This window comes from Phragmites australis, chromosome 8, assembly GCF_958298935.1.
Source record: "Phragmites australis chromosome 8, lpPhrAust1.1, whole genome shotgun sequence".
In the NCBI taxonomy this organism is placed as follows: Eukaryota; Viridiplantae; Streptophyta; class Magnoliopsida; order Poales; family Poaceae; genus Phragmites; species Phragmites australis.
Window position 1 is genome coordinate 3,127,018 of NC_084928.1, and position 17,447 is coordinate 3,144,464.

At 58.7% G+C, this 17,447-nt stretch overlaps 1 protein-coding gene across 3 annotated transcripts; it reads right to left on the minus strand.

Annotated features, from left to right (window-relative positions):
* Window positions 1–57: 57 nt before the first annotated feature.
* LOC133926285 (uncharacterized) lies at window positions 58–17,351 on the minus strand. 3 transcript variants are annotated; one of them, XM_062372132.1, is made up of 7 exons: window positions 17,071–17,351; window positions 16,736–16,995; window positions 16,056–16,085; window positions 1,746–1,758; window positions 1,552–1,624; window positions 1,254–1,341; window positions 58–828 (listed from the first exon to the last, which is right to left on the minus strand). In XM_062372132.1, exons 2-7 carry the CDS (start codon window positions 16,856–16,858, stop codon window positions 709–711), a joined length of 447 nt encoding a protein of 148 aa, XP_062228116.1. In that variant the 5' UTR covers window positions 16,859–16,995; window positions 17,071–17,351; the 3' UTR covers window positions 58–708. The 3 variants fall into 3 exon arrangements, with proteins under 3 accessions (XP_062228116.1, XP_062228114.1, XP_062228115.1); XM_062372130.1 differs by lacking the exon at window positions 58–828 and having other exon boundaries at window positions 843–1,341; XM_062372131.1 differs by lacking the exons at window positions 58–828; window positions 17,071–17,351 and having other exon boundaries at window positions 843–1,341; window positions 16,736–17,057.
* Between the last annotated feature and the right edge of the window lie 96 nt (window positions 17,352–17,447).

The following is a 17,447-nucleotide window of genomic DNA, read 5'->3' on the forward strand; positions in this document are numbered from 1 at the left end:
ATGTCTCTTTTGCCTTCGGTGCGGGGACAGACACTCTTAGCCCCCGTATTTTGTTTTAAGTCAAGAGGTGCGCTGCCTTTGCTTTAAGGACCAACACCACTTTGGCTTTTTCTTTCCGAATGTCTCTTTTGCCTTCAGTACGGGAGCAGGCACTCTTAGCCCCCGTCTTTTGTGCATGCGTTACATAAATGTGCGAAAAGTACAATCGAAAAGTAAATACTTTAGCATAATGATAAACGTAGCAGTGAAGAACAAAACCTTCGGTATATGAGGGATACGCCATATCCTACGAAGATTAAAAATTCATGTATATGAGCAATAAGAGCTCTCATGCGAAGGTTAAAACATGTGTACAAGGAATATTTCCTTGAACGAAGGGTAAGAACCTGCATATGCGAAAACAAACGCTTTGATACATATAAGTAATGCAAGCGTAGAGAGCACTTTAGCACTTACACGAAGAATAAGTGCTTCGATGCATATGTTATGCGGGCGTATGAATAACAAACATACACGAAGAATAAATATCTTGACACACTTACGCAATGCAAAGCGTGTGAAGCGCATGCATCCATAGTGATAATGCTTTGTATATTCATGAAGAGTATGCACTCCGTCGCAAAAGAGTAATGATGATATTCATATATGCGAAGTGTATATATGCGCGAAGTATGCATGCATGCAAGTGCGCCAAAATAAACACCTGGCCTACGCCAAAATTATAATTTGCTTAGGTGTATGCTCCTTGTAATGATGCCCGCAGGCCAAGTATGCTCCTTGTAATGTCAAGAGGCCACTATGCAGAGTGCGCCAAAATAAACACTTGGCCTGCGCAAAAAATTATAATTTGCTTAGGTGTATGCTCCTTGTAATGATGCATGCAAGCCAAGTATGCTCCTTGTATGCTCTTTGCCTAGATTGACCCCTTCAGTACTGTTCATGGAAATAGTTTCAACACAGCCAATATTACAATAACTTGTACTTATTTCTAGAAAACTATTGGAGAAGGAACTAGGAAGAAGCATTACATGGAACATTACTTTACTTCTCTACCCAATGTCCATATTAACTAGCCACAATATATCAGCAAAGTACATTAAAAGGAGATTATACAGGAAATGGGAAATATCAAAAAGTTGCAAGTCCCCTAACAGGAGGGATCCTCCTAAGTTTCTATTAAAGTTAACAGAATACTCTAAGCACTCCTCAAACTCCAACCAAACAAAAAGAGATTCAAGAAGGCAGAAATTTACCTGAGTAACCCTCTCCACAATGCAGTCATAAGCATAAGTTCCCTTGTGTGTGCATGCTAATCTATGGAACCTAGGGTCCTTGGCAATTCTGTAAGAGAGCTAAATTAGGTCATACAAACAGATGAAAATTATAGTGAAGTACCAAATATACCCACAAGTATGTGCAATCAACATTTGTATAAGTGGAAGATGATAAGCAGGGGCAGAGATGAAAAACTACACCAACCCCTATTTGAAGGCAATGAAGCAGATAAATCCAAAAAATGCATCAAACACAGTAGCATTGGGTAGAGCACACCTCAAGGCCACACGATACTTCTGTCCCAGCTTTTCAAGCTGAGCCATAACACAGTAGGTGATACATGGGGTGCCTTCATAGTAAGACATTATAATTTGTCAGTGAAGACAAAAACAGTCCAGAAGATGTTAAAGGGATAGCTCAAGTGACTAAACAGATAAGGGGAAAGCAGGATAACAGAGTTACATGCTTACATTTTGCATAAAGGCAGTTGTCGGAGGACTAACTCCTGTCGCAGGGATCCCGAGAGACCCCTTTTTAGAGATTCGGCCGGGGGGATGATCCTGAACGAGTTCGTCGGAGAAATAAATGCGAGTGGAAATAAATGCAACGGCCGGTGGTGGGGGATGATCGACCTAGTGCAAAGGGAAGCAAATGCACCGGGGTTTAGACAGGTTCGGGCCGCACGGGGGCGTAATACCCTACTCCTGTATGGATGCAATAACTTTCCCCGAAGGGGGATCCCTCAGGGAAAATATCTGGTTACAAGAATATATGGTCTAACTGAGAGTTTGAGGCTCCCTTGTTCTAACTCTACCCAAGCTTGCTTGCGGTGTTCTTCGGATGATGTCTTTGATCGTCTCGATCTGTCTTCGGATGTTTTCTCGTGTGATTTCTGATTCGGGGGCCGCCCTTTCTTTTCTCTGCCTTTTCTTCCTTTTATGCACTCGCCGGCCATGACATACCCCGAATGGGAAAGAGGAGGCACAAGTTCCGAGACGCCACGACTGAGAAAGGCGTCATCATTCCCTCTGGTGAAGTGACAGGGGAGGTGGAAAAAGGCGGCGCGTCGCCCGATCGCCCGCCGCCGTGGACGCCCCAGCGGTGGGCGCCGTTGAGAGGGCCCACCGGGCAGTCATAGCGGCATTCGGCGCGCCCACTCTGTCTTGTCCTTCTGCCAGGGCAGGGTGGCAGGCGGAGCGCTTTGATCCTGGCAACGTTATCCCGAGATACCCCGGATGATATGGGACGGGACCCGTGCAATTAATGGACCCACGCCCCCCTGCCAAAGTATGACAGGGACTGACACTGCGGCGGGAGCAGTTGGGAATGTCAGGATGTCAGGCCGCACATGCCCATTAAATGCAGCCTCGGACCTTTGACTGGTTGACACCTTGCCGATGGGTCCTTCTGGGTCGTCGGGGCATCGGGTGTTCTCGCGCGAACCTTCGGGGAACCGAGTGCTCGGGGGCTGCCATGTGCAACCCCGAGCACTCTCTCCCGAGCACTTCTGTAGAACCTTCGGGGAACCGAGTGCTCGGGGGCTGCCACGTGCAGCCCCGAGCACTCTCTCCCGAGCACTTGTGTAGAACCTTCGGGGAACCGAGTGCTCGGGGGCTGCCACGTGCTGCCCCGAGCACTCTCTCCCGAGCACTTGTCTGTTCGGCCCATCGGGGGACTATGGTACTCGGGGGCGAGCGGGCACCTCCCCGAACACTTTCTTCCCGGTACTTGGACTCTGCGGGTCATCGGGGAACTGGGGTGCTCGGGGACCAGAGGATGTGGTCCCGAGCACCTTCTTCCCGGTACTTAGATTTTCCTCATCCTGCAGGAGGGACCTCGCGGGATGGTGACACGTGGCGGACGGCCGGCCTGGTCTCGGGACTCAGGGACCCCCAGTTCCTGATACACCGACAGTAGCCCCCGGGCCCATTGGTAGGTGATGGCACGGAGACTACGGAATGCCCTTCGTCGCGGTCGAGGCCGAGGCTGGCGTGGACGCCACATGGCAAGCTTTTGAGAGGTGGCCTTTTTAGACCCGGGCCTCGGGTACGACCCAGCGGGGAGATGAGTAGACGCGTGTCCACACAACTCCCGAAGGGTGTGACGACCGTACGGGCGGCACGCGCGGCCGTCGCGCAGATCGAGGAAAATACGCCTGGCAGCCGCTGACGCCGCACGATCGGCGGGAGATTCGCCTGGCGGTTGCGCCGATCGAGGGGGCGTTTCACCGAGCGAACCGTTGGGCGGCAACATTTGAACTTTGAGATATAAAAGGGGGAGGGAATCGGTCCGTCCCCCCCTTTACGCCTTCCTGCACTCTTGCTCTTGCCTCCTCCATGCTCCGAAGCCCTTAGAAAACTTTCAGGCGACCGAAGCGCTTCTCCTTCTTTCTCTCCACCACCAAAGCACCTCCGCTCCTGCCGAGATGCCGAGAGTCAGAGGAGGCCGTTGCAACAAGGCTCCGGACAGCATTCTGCCGGAGTCTCGTCTGAGGAACGAAGAGGCGGCGGCCAAGATTAGGAAGCTGTTGGTGCCCGAGGGGCAAGAGGGAGCCGTGGTGGTGACGCCGGCGACAACCGTTCCCGGGTGGATTGTTCTCTTCACTTCTTTCGTGGCGGTGGAGTTGGTGCCGCCGTTCTCTACCTTCTTCCTCCAAGTTCTTGAGACCTACGGCATCCAGCTGGTGCAGTTGAGCCCCAACTCCGTCGTGGTGTTGGCGGTCTTCGCGCACCTCTGCGAGATGTTCGTGGGGGTGGCGCCTTCGGCGACGCTTCTATGACACTTCTTTGTCTTGCGGCCGGCGGGGAAGAAGAGAGGGCACTCCACGGTGGATGTCGCGGGGTGCTGCAGCCTTCGGCTACGAGACGGCCTGGGGGAGCACTACATCCCCCAGGTACTGCGCAGCAAGTGAGAGGAATGGCGACGGGACTGGTTCTTCGTCGACGTCGACCCCCACGAGCGTCTTGATCTACCAGAAGCGGCGGTGAAACCTCGGAGGTCGACGTGGGAGGTGCCGCCGCTGGAGGACACGAGGTTGGAGCCGGTGTTCGAGCGCATCAAACTCCTACGTGACTCCGAGCTGACCTCGGTCATGGTGGTGGTGGACTTCCTGCGACGTCGCCTGGCGCCCCTGCGGGAGCGGGCCCGGCCGTGCTGGTTCTACACCGGGCCTGAGGACATCACTCGGACCCAAATCGGCGCAAGCTGGGACCTGGGCCCGGCGGAGCTGAGGGGCATGACCCGAGTGATCACCGGAGTGGAAGACATGAGCCGGGCGGAACTCCCGTGGCCGGAGATGGCGCTCTGCACCAATCCCGATCGTGTGGCGATCACGGCGCAGCTGCCGGAGTTCGATGCCCAGGGGATCGTGGACCGGCCGAGGAGCCAGAGCCCCGAGGCCTCCGAGCTCCCTGGGTTGGACGAGCTGATCAGCGAGGAGGCCACAAACAGCCCGGCGCGGGCTGGTGGCGGGGCTGTTGCGGGCAGTAACCGCCGTACCAGAGAAGAGGGCACCGCCGATGTCGTAGAGGTGGAGGTGCCGGGGGATCAGGGGAAGCGCCCCCGAGTCTATATCCCAGTGCCAGACTCCCCGCCGTCGTCGTCGGCAGCGGCGGCGTTCCCGGTACTGGAACTGCGACTTGTGCGGATGGGGCCTAACCCGGCGCCTGAGAGCCGCACGGTGGCCCCACCGAGCCCTCAGCGGAAGAGGAGACGGGAGGACTCCGCGCTGGCGCTGTCGGATCCGGACTTCAGGCTCCCGGCGGCCAAATGGCAGTACCGGGGGACGACGACCGGGTAAGTTTCCTTCTTCGCTCTTTCTTGGGCGCTCCTTGCCCGAACTGAGCTTTGAGTTTGATCTTCGCCTATCTCTCGCAGGCCGACCGCGGGCGCCACCGCGATTGAAGGGGCGCGGGCGCCGAGGCCAGAGCCAAGCCCGCCGGTCGCATCAACGCAGGCGGACGCAGCGACGGCGGGGGCGCCAACGGACGCGACGGCCAAGGGGAGGACGGCGGAAGCGGCGGCCGAGAGGAAGACGGAGCAGTCGCCCAAGCCCTCGGCGTCGGCGGAACCTACCCCAGGCAGGCAGAGCCCGGGGCGGATGATGGTGGAGACAGCGGCCTTGCCGGGGCCAGCGGACGCGGCGGCCGAGGCGGGCATGCGGTCGATGCCCGAGCCTTCGGCACCGGTGGAACCTACCCCGGGCATGTAGAGCCCGAGGCGGATGGTTGTGTGGTGTCCCATGGGGGCCTCGGACCCGCCAGAGGCGGATCGCGGGGAGGCCGGCGCTCCATCGGCGCCCGGCCGGCCCGCCGACCCCCTCCTGGCCACGATCGAAGGCGTCCAGGTGGCGGTCAGGCGGCTGGGCGCGGCAGTGGACGCGAAGGAGGGGCAGCTCAAAGCTGAGCGCGCCCGGCTGATTTTGGAGGGGGCGCAGCTCGCGAGCGCCCAGGAGGAGGCCCGCGCGGGAATAAGAGATTTTGAAGGGCGGGAATAAGAGATTTTGAAGGCCGCGCGGGAACAAGAGATTTTGAAAGTCGCGCGGGAACAAGAGATTTTGAAGGCCGCGCGGGCGGAAGCCGCGAGGGAGCAAGAAGATGCCGCCCGCCTGGTCGAGGCGTCGCGGCAGCAGGCTACCGAGGCCCTTGCCAGGATGGGGCAGGCGCAGTAGAAGGAGGCAGCTGTAGCAGTCCGCGAGAAGGCGGCGGAGGAGCTGCGGGCCGAGCTGACCCATCGGGAGGGCGAGGCCGAACAGACGCGCGCTGACCTCCAACGTTGGGAAAACAACCTCCGGAAGATCAGAGAAGATATCTGCCGGTGGGAGGAGGACATCTCCCTCCGGGAGGTGGACAATGAGATCACGGCGGCGGATCTGGGTGCCCGGGAGGACGTGCTGGCCCACCAAGAGGACGTGCTGGCCCGTCGGGAGGGGGAGCTAACCCGCCGAGAGGGGGAGGCTGCCGCGGCGGTAGCGACCGCCGCCACCAGGGAGGAGGAGAACGCGAAACACGAGGCGGAGCTAACCGCCCGTGAGCGCGCCTTGTCTGAGCTGGTGGTGCAGACAAAGCAAGCCGCCAGCTCCGCAACCGACGGCGGTTCTTCTGGCCCAGCCGGGGGCCAAGGACTTGAGGCGCAGCTGCGGGCTGCGAAGGAGAAGCTTGAGACCGCGTTCGTCTCGCAGGTCAACCTGCAGCAAATGTTGGAGGACATACTTCGGCGGATGCGGCGGGCCGTGGAGAAGGGTGGTCTCGGACGACTCGTCGAGGACCAGAAGAGTGACAGCCCCGCACGACAAGTCCTAGGGCTTCAGCAGGTCTGCGAGCGCCTCGAGTCCCTGCCCTGGGCCGTGCAGGACCTCGCCGCCCGGGAAGGACGCGGCTTGGCCCACGCGGTGGCCGAGCACGTCCTGGCCTGCTACCGAAGCAGAGACCCGAACTTCCCGCTGGAGCCGGCGCGGGAAGGAGTGGTTGAAGCCGAGGGAGAGGCCGCCCGGGAAGCGGTTCGGAGTACCGCTGCCGAAGTGGTGGCCGGCTTTAGGCGGGAAGTGCCGCCGCCGCCAGCCCCCGGGGATGACCCAGATGACTCGGACACCGCCTCTGCCGCTGACTAGGCTTTTTGTAGTTGTTTCTCTTTCCTTTGTTGTTGTCTTGGACGGATATAAATATGGGAGTGATCCCTCAAAAATGCTTGTATTTTCCTTATGAATATAATGGCAGCTTTTCTTTGGGCTCGCAACTCCAGTGTTCTTGAGTACTTAGTGTTCCTTCCAATGTTTTGTCTTGAAGTCCCGGGGAGTACTCAGTCGGACAGTTCCCGACCTTTTCATCCCCGGGAATGAAGTTGTCCCGATCGTTGATCTTGGCGCGTTCAGCCCTCGAGCCCTCGCGAGTCCACATTTGTCTAAGTCAAAAGACAAAGACACGAACTTCCTTGCTCGGGAGATGGATCGATCCAGCACGGAACACGCCGTGACCGGTGAATACTTTTTCACCTCGCGACCACTCAGTCAATAGACCGGAGACGCACGCAGGCGGAAATGTGACCAAGAGTCCCCGTGGCCTGATGGTGCCCGGGCTTAAGATGGACCGGACCGAGCACTGACAGCCTGCCCCTGAGGCCTGCGCTCCGGACTACTCGAGCAGCTCGAGCGATAGGATTACCCAGGGCACCTAAGAACTCGGTAGTGCTCGGGGTCCTTAAAAGCGGACCGAACACCACGACCACCACGAAGGGCTTCGGTCGGACATTAACGTATGTGCGGTACACCTTTCTACGAACCGCTCTGTCGTTCCAGGAAAAAGTAGACACACGGTAGGGTTTTGTGCGCGAGGAGATCATCTCGCCGAGCAGATTAAAAAGCGAGAGCCCCCGAGGATGACTCGGGAACATAATATTATTGAACGCCAATTTGTCTGAATTTAACCACTCACCAGACAGCTGTCGGCCTTCCGGCCAACCGATCCAGGAGGGGTGTGTGCTTCCGAGCTCAGGGTGCCCGGGGACTTGGTTCCTTCAGCCGGAGTGCCCAAGCGTCCAGGGGCACGCGAGGATCCCGAGGTCGGGTGATCTCGACCACTCATGCCTAAGTGGTAGGACCACCCGAGGACCCTTGGGATCGACCAGCAACCTGGGCATCGAGGCCCTCACGGTCGAGCTGCTCTTGATTGTCGGCCTGTGACTCAAGAGAGAATACGGAATTTCTTTGCTTGGTGCGCTCTGTTAGTGCGGTACTTGTTATAGACTGCTCTCGTTTTCGACCCGAGACCTCTTGAATACCCAAACCGGTGGACGAGAGCAGACAGAGGCATAACCCAGAGGTCCTATGGTTTGGTGGCGCCCGGGTATGACAGACCAGACCGAGCACCGACAGCCCATCCCAGGGGCCTGAGCTCCGGACTACTCGAGCAGCTCGAGTGATAGGATTACCCAGAGCGCCCCGGAACTCGGTAGTGCTCGGGAGCCTGCCACGACACCGAACACCACAGCCTACCATGTCGGACGTAAGTCAGCGGCAACTGCCCGCGTGCATACCGATTGGGATTCTTTTATCAGCGGGGAAAATGAGAGAGCGAACTTTTTCTCGCACAATCGAGCATCTCACCAGACAAATTAAACATACGGAATCCAGAAAAACGAATTTGACATAACGACTGTATATTGAGATTCATATTGAATTTACAAATTTTACATGGTTGGGCGACGGTGACTTACCTAATGGGTGGTAGCCCCCGGTCAACTTGGGCGGGGGGAAGCCCCCGGCCTGGTTGACCTAAGCCGCGAGCATGGCTGTCTACGGGTAGAACCTGCGCAGGTGCTCGATGTTCCACGGGTTCGGGAGCGGCTGCCCATCCTCTGTCACCAACCTGAAAGAACCTTCTCGCGGGACCCCGATCACGGTGAAGGGACCTTCCCACATGGGGGACAACTTATTCTTTCCTTCGTGCGACTGGACGCGTCGGAGAACTAGGTCCCCCACCTCGAGAGATCGGGCCCGGACATGGCGCAGATGATATCGCTGCAGACTCTGCTGGTACCGAGCCGCCCGGACAGTAGCACGCCGCCGGCGCTCTTCCAGGTAGTCAACGTCGTCGCGCCTTTGCTGCTCCTGCTCACCCTCGAAATATGCATGCACCCGAGGGGAGCCTAGAGTGAGCTCGGAGGGGAGGACCGCCTCAGCGCCATAGACGAGGAAGAATGGAGTCTCCCCGGTGGCGCGGCTTGGCGTGGTCCGATTAGCCCACAGTACGGCGGGCAGCTCGTCCACCCATCCCTTCCCGTGCTTAGCGAGCACGTTATAGGTTCGGGTTTTGAGGCCCTTCAGTATTTCCGCGTTGGCGCGCTCGACTTGCCCGTTACTCCGAGGATGAGCGACGGAGACGAAGCAGAGCTTGGTGCCGAGGTCTTCGCAATAGTCCCCGAACAAGGCACTCGTGAACTGGGTGCCGTTGTCGGTGATGATCCGGTTCGGGACGCCAAAGCGACTGGTGATGCCGCAGATAAACTGTAGCGCCGTGTTTTTGGTCACCTTGATGACTGGGACCGCCTCCGGCCACTTGGTGAACTTGTCGATGGCGACATATAGGTACGCATAGCCCCCGATTGCTCGGGGGAATGGACCCAGAATGTCCAACCCCTAGACCGCGAAAGGCCATGACAGGGGGATGGTATGAAGAGCCTGAGTTGGCTGGTGAATCTGTTTTGCGTGGAACTGGCACGCCCTGCAGCGCCGAACCAGCTCAGAAGCATCCTGGAGAGCTGTAGGCCAGTAGAAACCTTGTCGGAAGGCCTTCCCGACCAGCGTGCGGAACGATGAATGGCCACCGCACTCGCCCTCGTGGATCTCAGCGAGGAGATCGCCGCCTTCTGCCCGGGAGATGCATTTCAGGAGGATACCTCCTGCGCTACGCCGGTAGAGATCCCCATCTACTATGGCATAGCGTCTGGACTGCCGAGCAACTCTTTCGGCAGATGCCTCATCCCTGGGAAGGAACTTTTCCTTCAAGTACCCTCGGATGTCAAACATCCACGAGGCATCTTGAGAACATTCAGCGAGTGCAGCGCACTCGCCGAACGGCGGCGCCCTGACGGGGCTTCCCACTGAGGGCACCGCCGGGGTCCCCTCAAGTAAGTTCGAGGTTTCCCCTTCGTCCTGTTCGGCAGGCAGGACGGAAGGCCGTGCGAGTCTTTCTTCAAAGACTCCGGCAGGGACGCGCGCACGAGAAGAGGCTAGGCGGGAGAGCTCGTCGGCTAGAGCGTTGTCGCGGCGAGGGATGTACCGCAACTCCAGACCGTCGAAGCGCCTCTCCAACTTCCTAACAGCTGCCACGTACGGCTTCATTTGAGGATCCATGCACTGATACTCCTTGGATACCTGGTTGACCACCAGTTGGGAGTCCCCTTTAACCAGGAGGCCGGCGATGAGACCTTCATATTCCGCCAGGTTGTTGGACGCGCGGAACTGCAGCTGCACGACGTACCGGAGCTCTTCACCCGTTGGGGAGGTGAGAACCACTCCAGCCCCTGCGCCTTTCAGCGAGAGGGAGCCGTCGAAGTGCATGACCCAGTACCCGGGCGTGTCGCGCCCGGGATACGCAGAGATTTCTTCTGGGACGGCTTCGGGGACGGGTGTCCACTCTGCCACGAAGTCGGAGAGCGCCTGGCTTTTGATCGCCTGGCGACTGACAAAGTGCAGGTCGAATTCCGCCAGCTCCACTGCCCACTTGACAACACGCCCGGTGTATTCTCGGTTCCGGAGAATGGGTCTCAGTGGATACGTAGTAACCACCGAGACTTTGTGCGCCTGGAAGTAGTGGCGCAGCTTTTGGGAAGCGATGAGCACGGCGTAGAGCAGCTTCTGAGCCTGGGGATATCTTGTCTTGGCCTCCCAGAGGACTTCACTGACGAAGTACACCAGCCGCTGTACCCGGTGGGCCCGGACGGCGGCTTTACCCGGGGGGCTGCTGCAGCCCCCAGGCTCGGCGGCATGGTCGGGGCTGGCCGGATACTCGGGCTCGACTCCTTGATCGGGAGGAGCAGAGTGCTCGGGCTCGACCCCTCGCTCAGGGGGAGCCGCGAGGACGGGTGAGTGCTCGGGCTCGACCCCTCGCTCAGGGGGAGCCGCGAGGACGGGTGAGTGCTCGGGCTCGACCCCTCGCTCAGGGGGAGCCGCGAGGACGGGTGAGTGCCCGGGGGCCACTGGGAGCTGGGACCCAGCACCTGGCCCCACGCACTCGTCGCGCTCCACCACCAGCACCATGCTCACGACCTGAGGAGTGGCCGAAACGTAGAGCAGCAGGGGCTCACCTTCGGAGGGAGCCACCAGCACGGGTGGCGAGGTGAGGTACTTCTTCAGATCGCGGAAGGCCTGCTCGGCCTCCGGCGTCCAGTCGAAACGACCAGTCTTCTTCAGAAGCTTGAAGAGGGGGAGCCCTCGCTCCCCGAGCTTGGAGATGAAGCGCCCGAGGGCCGCCATGCAGCCGGCGAGACGCTGGACCTCTTTGAGTCAAGCCGGGGGTTGCATCTGCTCGATGGCCCGGATCTTCTCTGGATTGGCCTCGATTCCTCGGCCAGAAACTAAGAAACCGAGGAGCTTGCCCGCCGGCACCCCGAAGACACACTTCTCAGGGTTGAGCTTGAGGCGGGTGGTGCGGAGACTGTTGAAAGTCTCGGCAAGGTCCTCGAGCAGGGTGGCGTGATCTCGGGTTTTGACCACGAGATCGTCGATGTAAGCCTCGACGTTGCAGCCAACCTGTGAATCAAGGGTAATACGAATAGCGCGCTGGAAGGAGGATCCAGCGTTGCGCAAGCCAAAAGGCATTGACATATAGCAGTAAGTCCCCACCAGAGTGGTAAAAGCAGTTTTTTCCTCGTCCCCTACGGCCATGTGGATCTGGTGATATCCAGAGTTTGCATCTAAAAAGCATAAAAGATCGCATCCCGCAGTTGCATCTACAATTTGATCAATGCGAGGTAAAGGGAAGGGATCTTTAGGGCAAGCCTTATTTAGGTCGGTGTAGTCCACGCACATGCGGAGCTTGCCATTGGCCTTCGGGACGATGACTGGGTTTGCCAGCCAGTCGGGGTGGAGGACTTCTCGGATAAATCCGGCGTCGAGGAGCTTGCTGACCTGCTCTCGGATAAACTCCTGGTGCTCAGGCGCCTGCCGCCGGACCTTCTGCTTCACCGGGCGGGCGTCCGGACGCACCGCCAAGTGATGCTAGATCACCTCCCTAGGGATCCCGGGCATGTCGGACGGTTGCCAGGCAAACACGTCTGCGTTAGCCCGGAGGAAGGTGACGAGCGCGCTTTCCTATTTGCTGCCTAGGTCACCACCGATCCGGACGACCTGGGTAGCGCCTTCGCCCACCACAACCTCCTTCGTCGGAACAGAGGCGTCGGCGGTGAGTCGGGGTTTGGATGAAGAGGGTCCCGGGCCCCCTGTGCAGCCTTCGACCTCGGCCCGCGCTGAAACCAAAGCCATGTAGGACTGCTCAGCGCAGGAGACGGCGCCGCCGGAGTTGGCGATCACGGAGATGGGTCCCGCGGGGCCCGGCATCTTAACCGTGAGATATGCGTAGTGCACGGCCATCATGAACTTGGCGAGCGTCGAACGCCCGAGGATGACGTTGTAGGGGAGGGGGAGCTCCGCGACGTCGAAGAGGACGCACTCCGTGCGGAAGTTGTCCCGACTCCCAAAGGTCACCTGTAGCTCGACCTGCCCGAGGGGTAGGGAGTGCCCGGGGGTCACTCCGCAGAAGGGGAGCGACGGCCTCAGGCGTCTGGAGGACACCTGCAGCTTCTCAAAAGCCTCCTTGGAGAGGAGGTTGAGGCCTGCACCACCATCCATCAGCACTCTGCCGACCTTAACATTGCAGACAGTGGGGGACACCACCAGGGGTAGTCGCCCCACGGCTGCAGTACTCGCGGGGTGATCGGCCATGCTGAACGTGATCGGAGCGTCCGACCACCTCAGGGGCCTAGCGGCCTCCTCGCTCGGGGTTGCCGAGCACACCTCGCGTCGCATGACCTTGATGCCACGGCGCGAGGAAGGCGTGTAGGCGCCTCCGTTGATGAAGGCGACGGCATGCTCGGGCTCCTGGAAACCGAGCTCGGCGTTGTCGGGGGCGACCTCAGCATCGCCTCCCCCGCGGGACTCGTCGCGCTCCCTCTGGCGCTGCTCGACAAGTCCTTTGACCGTACGACACTCCGTGAGGTCGTGCCATCTCGTCTGGTGTATGGGGCACCATTTGCCTGGCTCGGGCCCCGCGAAAGCGGGGACCCTCGCTGGAGCAAGAGCCCGGCCGGGGGCCGGGGCTCTTGCGGGAGCCGGTGCCCTAGCTGGTGCCGGGGCCCTTGCGGGCACAGGGGCCCGAGGAGGGGCCCTGGCAGGGGCCCTTTCGGGCACGGGCCGTCTGTCGGCGCCCGCCCAACGCTCTTGCCGGCGGTCGGGCTCTTGAGCCGGCCTATGTGCGAGGCCCTGGGCCGGCTCGACAGGAGCGGCCTCGCGCTTCCTTCTCTTCTTCTTTTCCCGCTTGTCGGAGCAGGAAGAACTTGGCTGGTCGGCGGCGGGGCGGGGAGCATGCCACGCCCTGGCCTCCGCAGCCTTGGCGCACTTATCGGCCAGTGTGAAGAGCTTCGTAGTGGTCTCGATCTCGTGCGTACCTAGCTTTCAGAGCATCCGCTCGTCGCGGACGCCCTGCCGGAAAGCGACGATAACAGCGTGGGGGGCCACCCCGCGGGATGGTGTTGCGGACCTGGCTGAAACGTTGTATAAAGCACCGCAGCGTCTCCCCCTCCTGTTGTTTGACGGCGTGAAGGTCGCACTCCAAACCGGGGCGCGTGAATGTGCCCTGAAAGTTGGCCACAAACTGGTGGCAGAGGTCATCCCAGGAGCTAATAGACCCTGGGGGTAAGTTCATAAGCCAGGAACAGCCAGAGCCCTCAAGGCAACATGAAAATAATTTGCCATCACCTTTTCGCTGCCTCCGGCCGCTTGAACGGCCGTAGTGTAGATATGGAGGAACTCGACGGGGTCGATGGACCCGTCGTACTTCTCCGGCAGCTCGGGGCAGAACTTAGAGGGCCACTTGACCCGATGGAGCTCAGCGGTAAAGCCACGGCAACCGGTGCCGTACCCCGCGGCGCGGGCGGGAGTCCTTGGTGGCGAATGCCGGCGAGCCGGGGATTCCCGGTGATCGTGGGCCCGGAAAGAGGAAGCCTGATCCCCTACATCGGCCTCCTGCCGGGTTTCCCGCTGGCGCTCGAGAGTGACGCGGGCATCCTCGTGGCCCCTCTGCTCGTTGAGACGCAAGCGGAGGTCCCGGGCTTCGGATCCGGCCAGGGGGGCGGCGCTCCGCCTAGAGGCCCCCTGGCCCGTGCGAATGTTGCCCGTTGAAGAGCCAGTTCTGGCAGCGTCACGCTGGGTGGTGATGCGAGGACTCCCGGCCAGCACCTGGTGGCGAGCGGTGCCGACCAAGGCGACGACATCTTGGATCCACCGGCCTTCCGGAGTGTTCGGCGTGGCCTGGACGGGCGGGTGCCTGAGGAGAGCGTGCGCTGCAAGCAACGCGCTCCCCGGGCTGGCCTCGCTAAAGGCGAGTCTGCGTCGAAGTGTAACCCGGCGCCGTCCAGAGGCGGACCTGGCGGCCGGGGTCTCGACCTCCTGCTGGGGGTCGGAGAGTGCATCAGCGGCGGCGGCGGCGGCCCTGCTGGGCCCAACGCCTTGGTCCCCTAGGGAGGGAAAAACCGTGCGCGTGGACAGCGGCTGCTGCTGGAACGCAGCAGCGACTGGGGCCTCCTGCGCGTCGGGCAGCACTCCGTCACTGGAAGTGGAGCCGGAACGCTGGAGACGGTGCCCACCGGCCATCTTTTCCTGTGGAAGAGAGCAAACGAACAAATTCAGGGATATTCCCCCCTACCTGGCGCGCCAGCTGTCGGAGGACTAACTCCTGTCGCAGGGATCCCGAGAGACCCCTTTTTAGAGATTCAGCCGGGGGGATGATCATGAACGAGTTCGTCGGAGAAATAAATGCGAGTGGAAATAAATGCAACGGCCGGTGGTGGGGGATGATCGACCTAGTGCAAAGGGAAGCAAATGCACCGGGGTTTAGACAGGTTCGGGCCGCACGGGGGCGTAATACCCTACTCATGTATGGATGCAATAACTTTCCCCGAAGGGGGATCCCTCAGGGAAAATGTCTGGTTACAAGAATATATGGTCTAAATGAGAGCTTGAGGCTCCCTTGTTCTAACTCTACCCAAGCTTGCTTGCGGTGTTCTTCGGATGATGTCTTTGATCGTCTCGATCTGTCTTCGGATGTTTTCTCGTGTGATTTCTGATTCGGGGGCCGCCCTTTCTTTTCTCTGCCTTTTCTTCCTTTTATGCACTCGCCGGCCATGACATACCCCGAATGGGAAAGAGGAGGCACAAGTTCCGAGACGCCACGACTGAGAAAGGCGTTATCATTCCCTCTGGTGAAGTGATAGGGGCGGTGGAAAAAGGCGGCGCGTCGCCCGATCGCCCGCCGCCGTGGACGCCCCAGCGGTGGGCGCCGTTGAGAGGGCCCACCGGGCAGTCATAGCGGCATCCGGCGCGCCCACTCTGTCTTGTCCTTCTGCCAGGGCAGGGTGGCAGGCGGAGCGCTTCGATCCTGGCAACGTTATCCCAAGATACCCCGGATGATATGGGACGGGACCCATGCAATTAATGGACCCACGCCCCCCTGCCAAAGCATGGCAGGGACTAACACTGCGGCGGAAGCAGCTGGGAATGTCAGGATGTCAGGCCGCACATGCCCATTAAATGCGGCCTCGGACCTTTGACTGGTTGACACCTCGCCGATGGGTCCTTCTGGATCGTCGGGGCATTGGGTGTTCTCGCGCGAACCTTTGGTTAACCGAGTGCTCGGGGGCTGCCACGTGCAGCCCCAAGCACTCTCTCCCGAGCACTTCTGTAGAACCTTCGGGGAACCGAGTGCTCGGGGGCTGCCACGTGCAGCCCCGAGCACTCTCTCCCGAGCACTTGTCTGTTCGGTCCATCGGGGGACTATGGTACTCGGGGGCGAGCGGGCACCTCCCCGAACACTTTCTTCCCGGTACTTGGACTCTGCGGATCATCGGGGAACTGGGGTGCTCGGGGACCAGAGGCTGTGGCCCCGAGCACCTTCTTCCCGGTACTTAGATTTTCCTAATCCTGCAGGAGGGACCTCGCGGGATGGTGACACGTGGCGGACGGCCGGCCTGGTCTCGGGACTCAGGGACCCCCGGTTCCTGATACACCGACAGCAGTCCATCATTCCTTTCTCCAAATTCAGCTGCAAAGGGGAAAGAAGGATTTGGTCACACAGATGAGTGTTTATGAAATGGCAGTTAGCCTCATTATTATGTGTGCTACGGAATACAGAATTAACGATCAAACCAAATCAATGAATTACATCCTGACTTAATTCTTAGCAAATCATCCATATCAATGGGAAAACATGTTGTGAGTGTCACAAGTAACAGTTACAACATGATTCTCAGTCTCAGAAGTGTAAGATTTTGGTTTGTGTTGCTAAAACAAGTCATCTTACTCTGCATCCTAAATTAACATTCACCCTAAGTTCCTAACCACTTGCTTTGGCTTCCAGTAAGGTTTCAGCATCTTGTAGGAATAAGTAGCTCCATGTTAGTGTTGATCTTTCTTACATAGGCATAAAGATCTAGAGAACACTACATGTTATAACCAATTGAAATCGTTAACTACCTTTCTAGTGCAACCTAGCAATAGCATACAGATAGCTACAATGTGTCAACAAGCAATTAAAATCCGACTTCTGTTGTAACTTAATATTCAAATTGTTAACAGACCCGGCATGCAACCTATGGTAAATAGTATCTAATTGCAAGGTGCAAGTGGAATTATGCTCGGTCTCTAGGAATCAATTAGAGAAATAACAGAACACTGGCTGATTTGAAGGCAAACCTCGTTCTGGATGGAGAAGTTGGTGTCCACAATCACCCGATAGGGCGGCCCGAGCGCCGTGTTGTAGCTGAATAACAGCGCCGACGAAATTTGCGACCTGCGAACCACAAACCAAAACGACATAATCAAATAACCAACCGACAAGTATAGGATGCTAAACTAAGCCCCAAAATCCGAGCGCAAAGAGGACTCACACATTCAGGGTGAGCTTCTCCTTCTCTGCGTCCTTCTTCCTAGGGTTCAGCACATCCTCCTTGTACCTACCCAACGAAGAAATTAGGGTTCCTCACATAGCAAGAAGCGGTCGTTTGGGAGGAGGGAGATGGTTGCCTTACTTCTTTATGGTCTTCTTGCTGATGATCTTCTTGACGACCGCGAAGGAGGGAGATGGTTGCCTTACTTCTTTATGGTCTTCTTGCTGATGATGTTCCTGACGACCGCGAACTTGGGGCCCTTGCTCTTCGCCTTCCCCATCTTGAACAAAACCCTCAAAGCTGCGGCTACTGCGCTCCTTGGTCACTGCAAGCGGGCGCGCCTCCGTGTGATAAGCTCTCGAGGTCGGCGAGAGAGAGGGGAAGGGGGAAGGGTTTGCGTCTCTGCGAGGAAGAAGGCGGCAGGCGGTGGGGCCCACTGGTAATATGGGCCTATTGGGTTTGAGCCCAGCCCGGCCCAATAACTGGATTTTTCAGCCGTTGGATGCGACGAGGCTGTG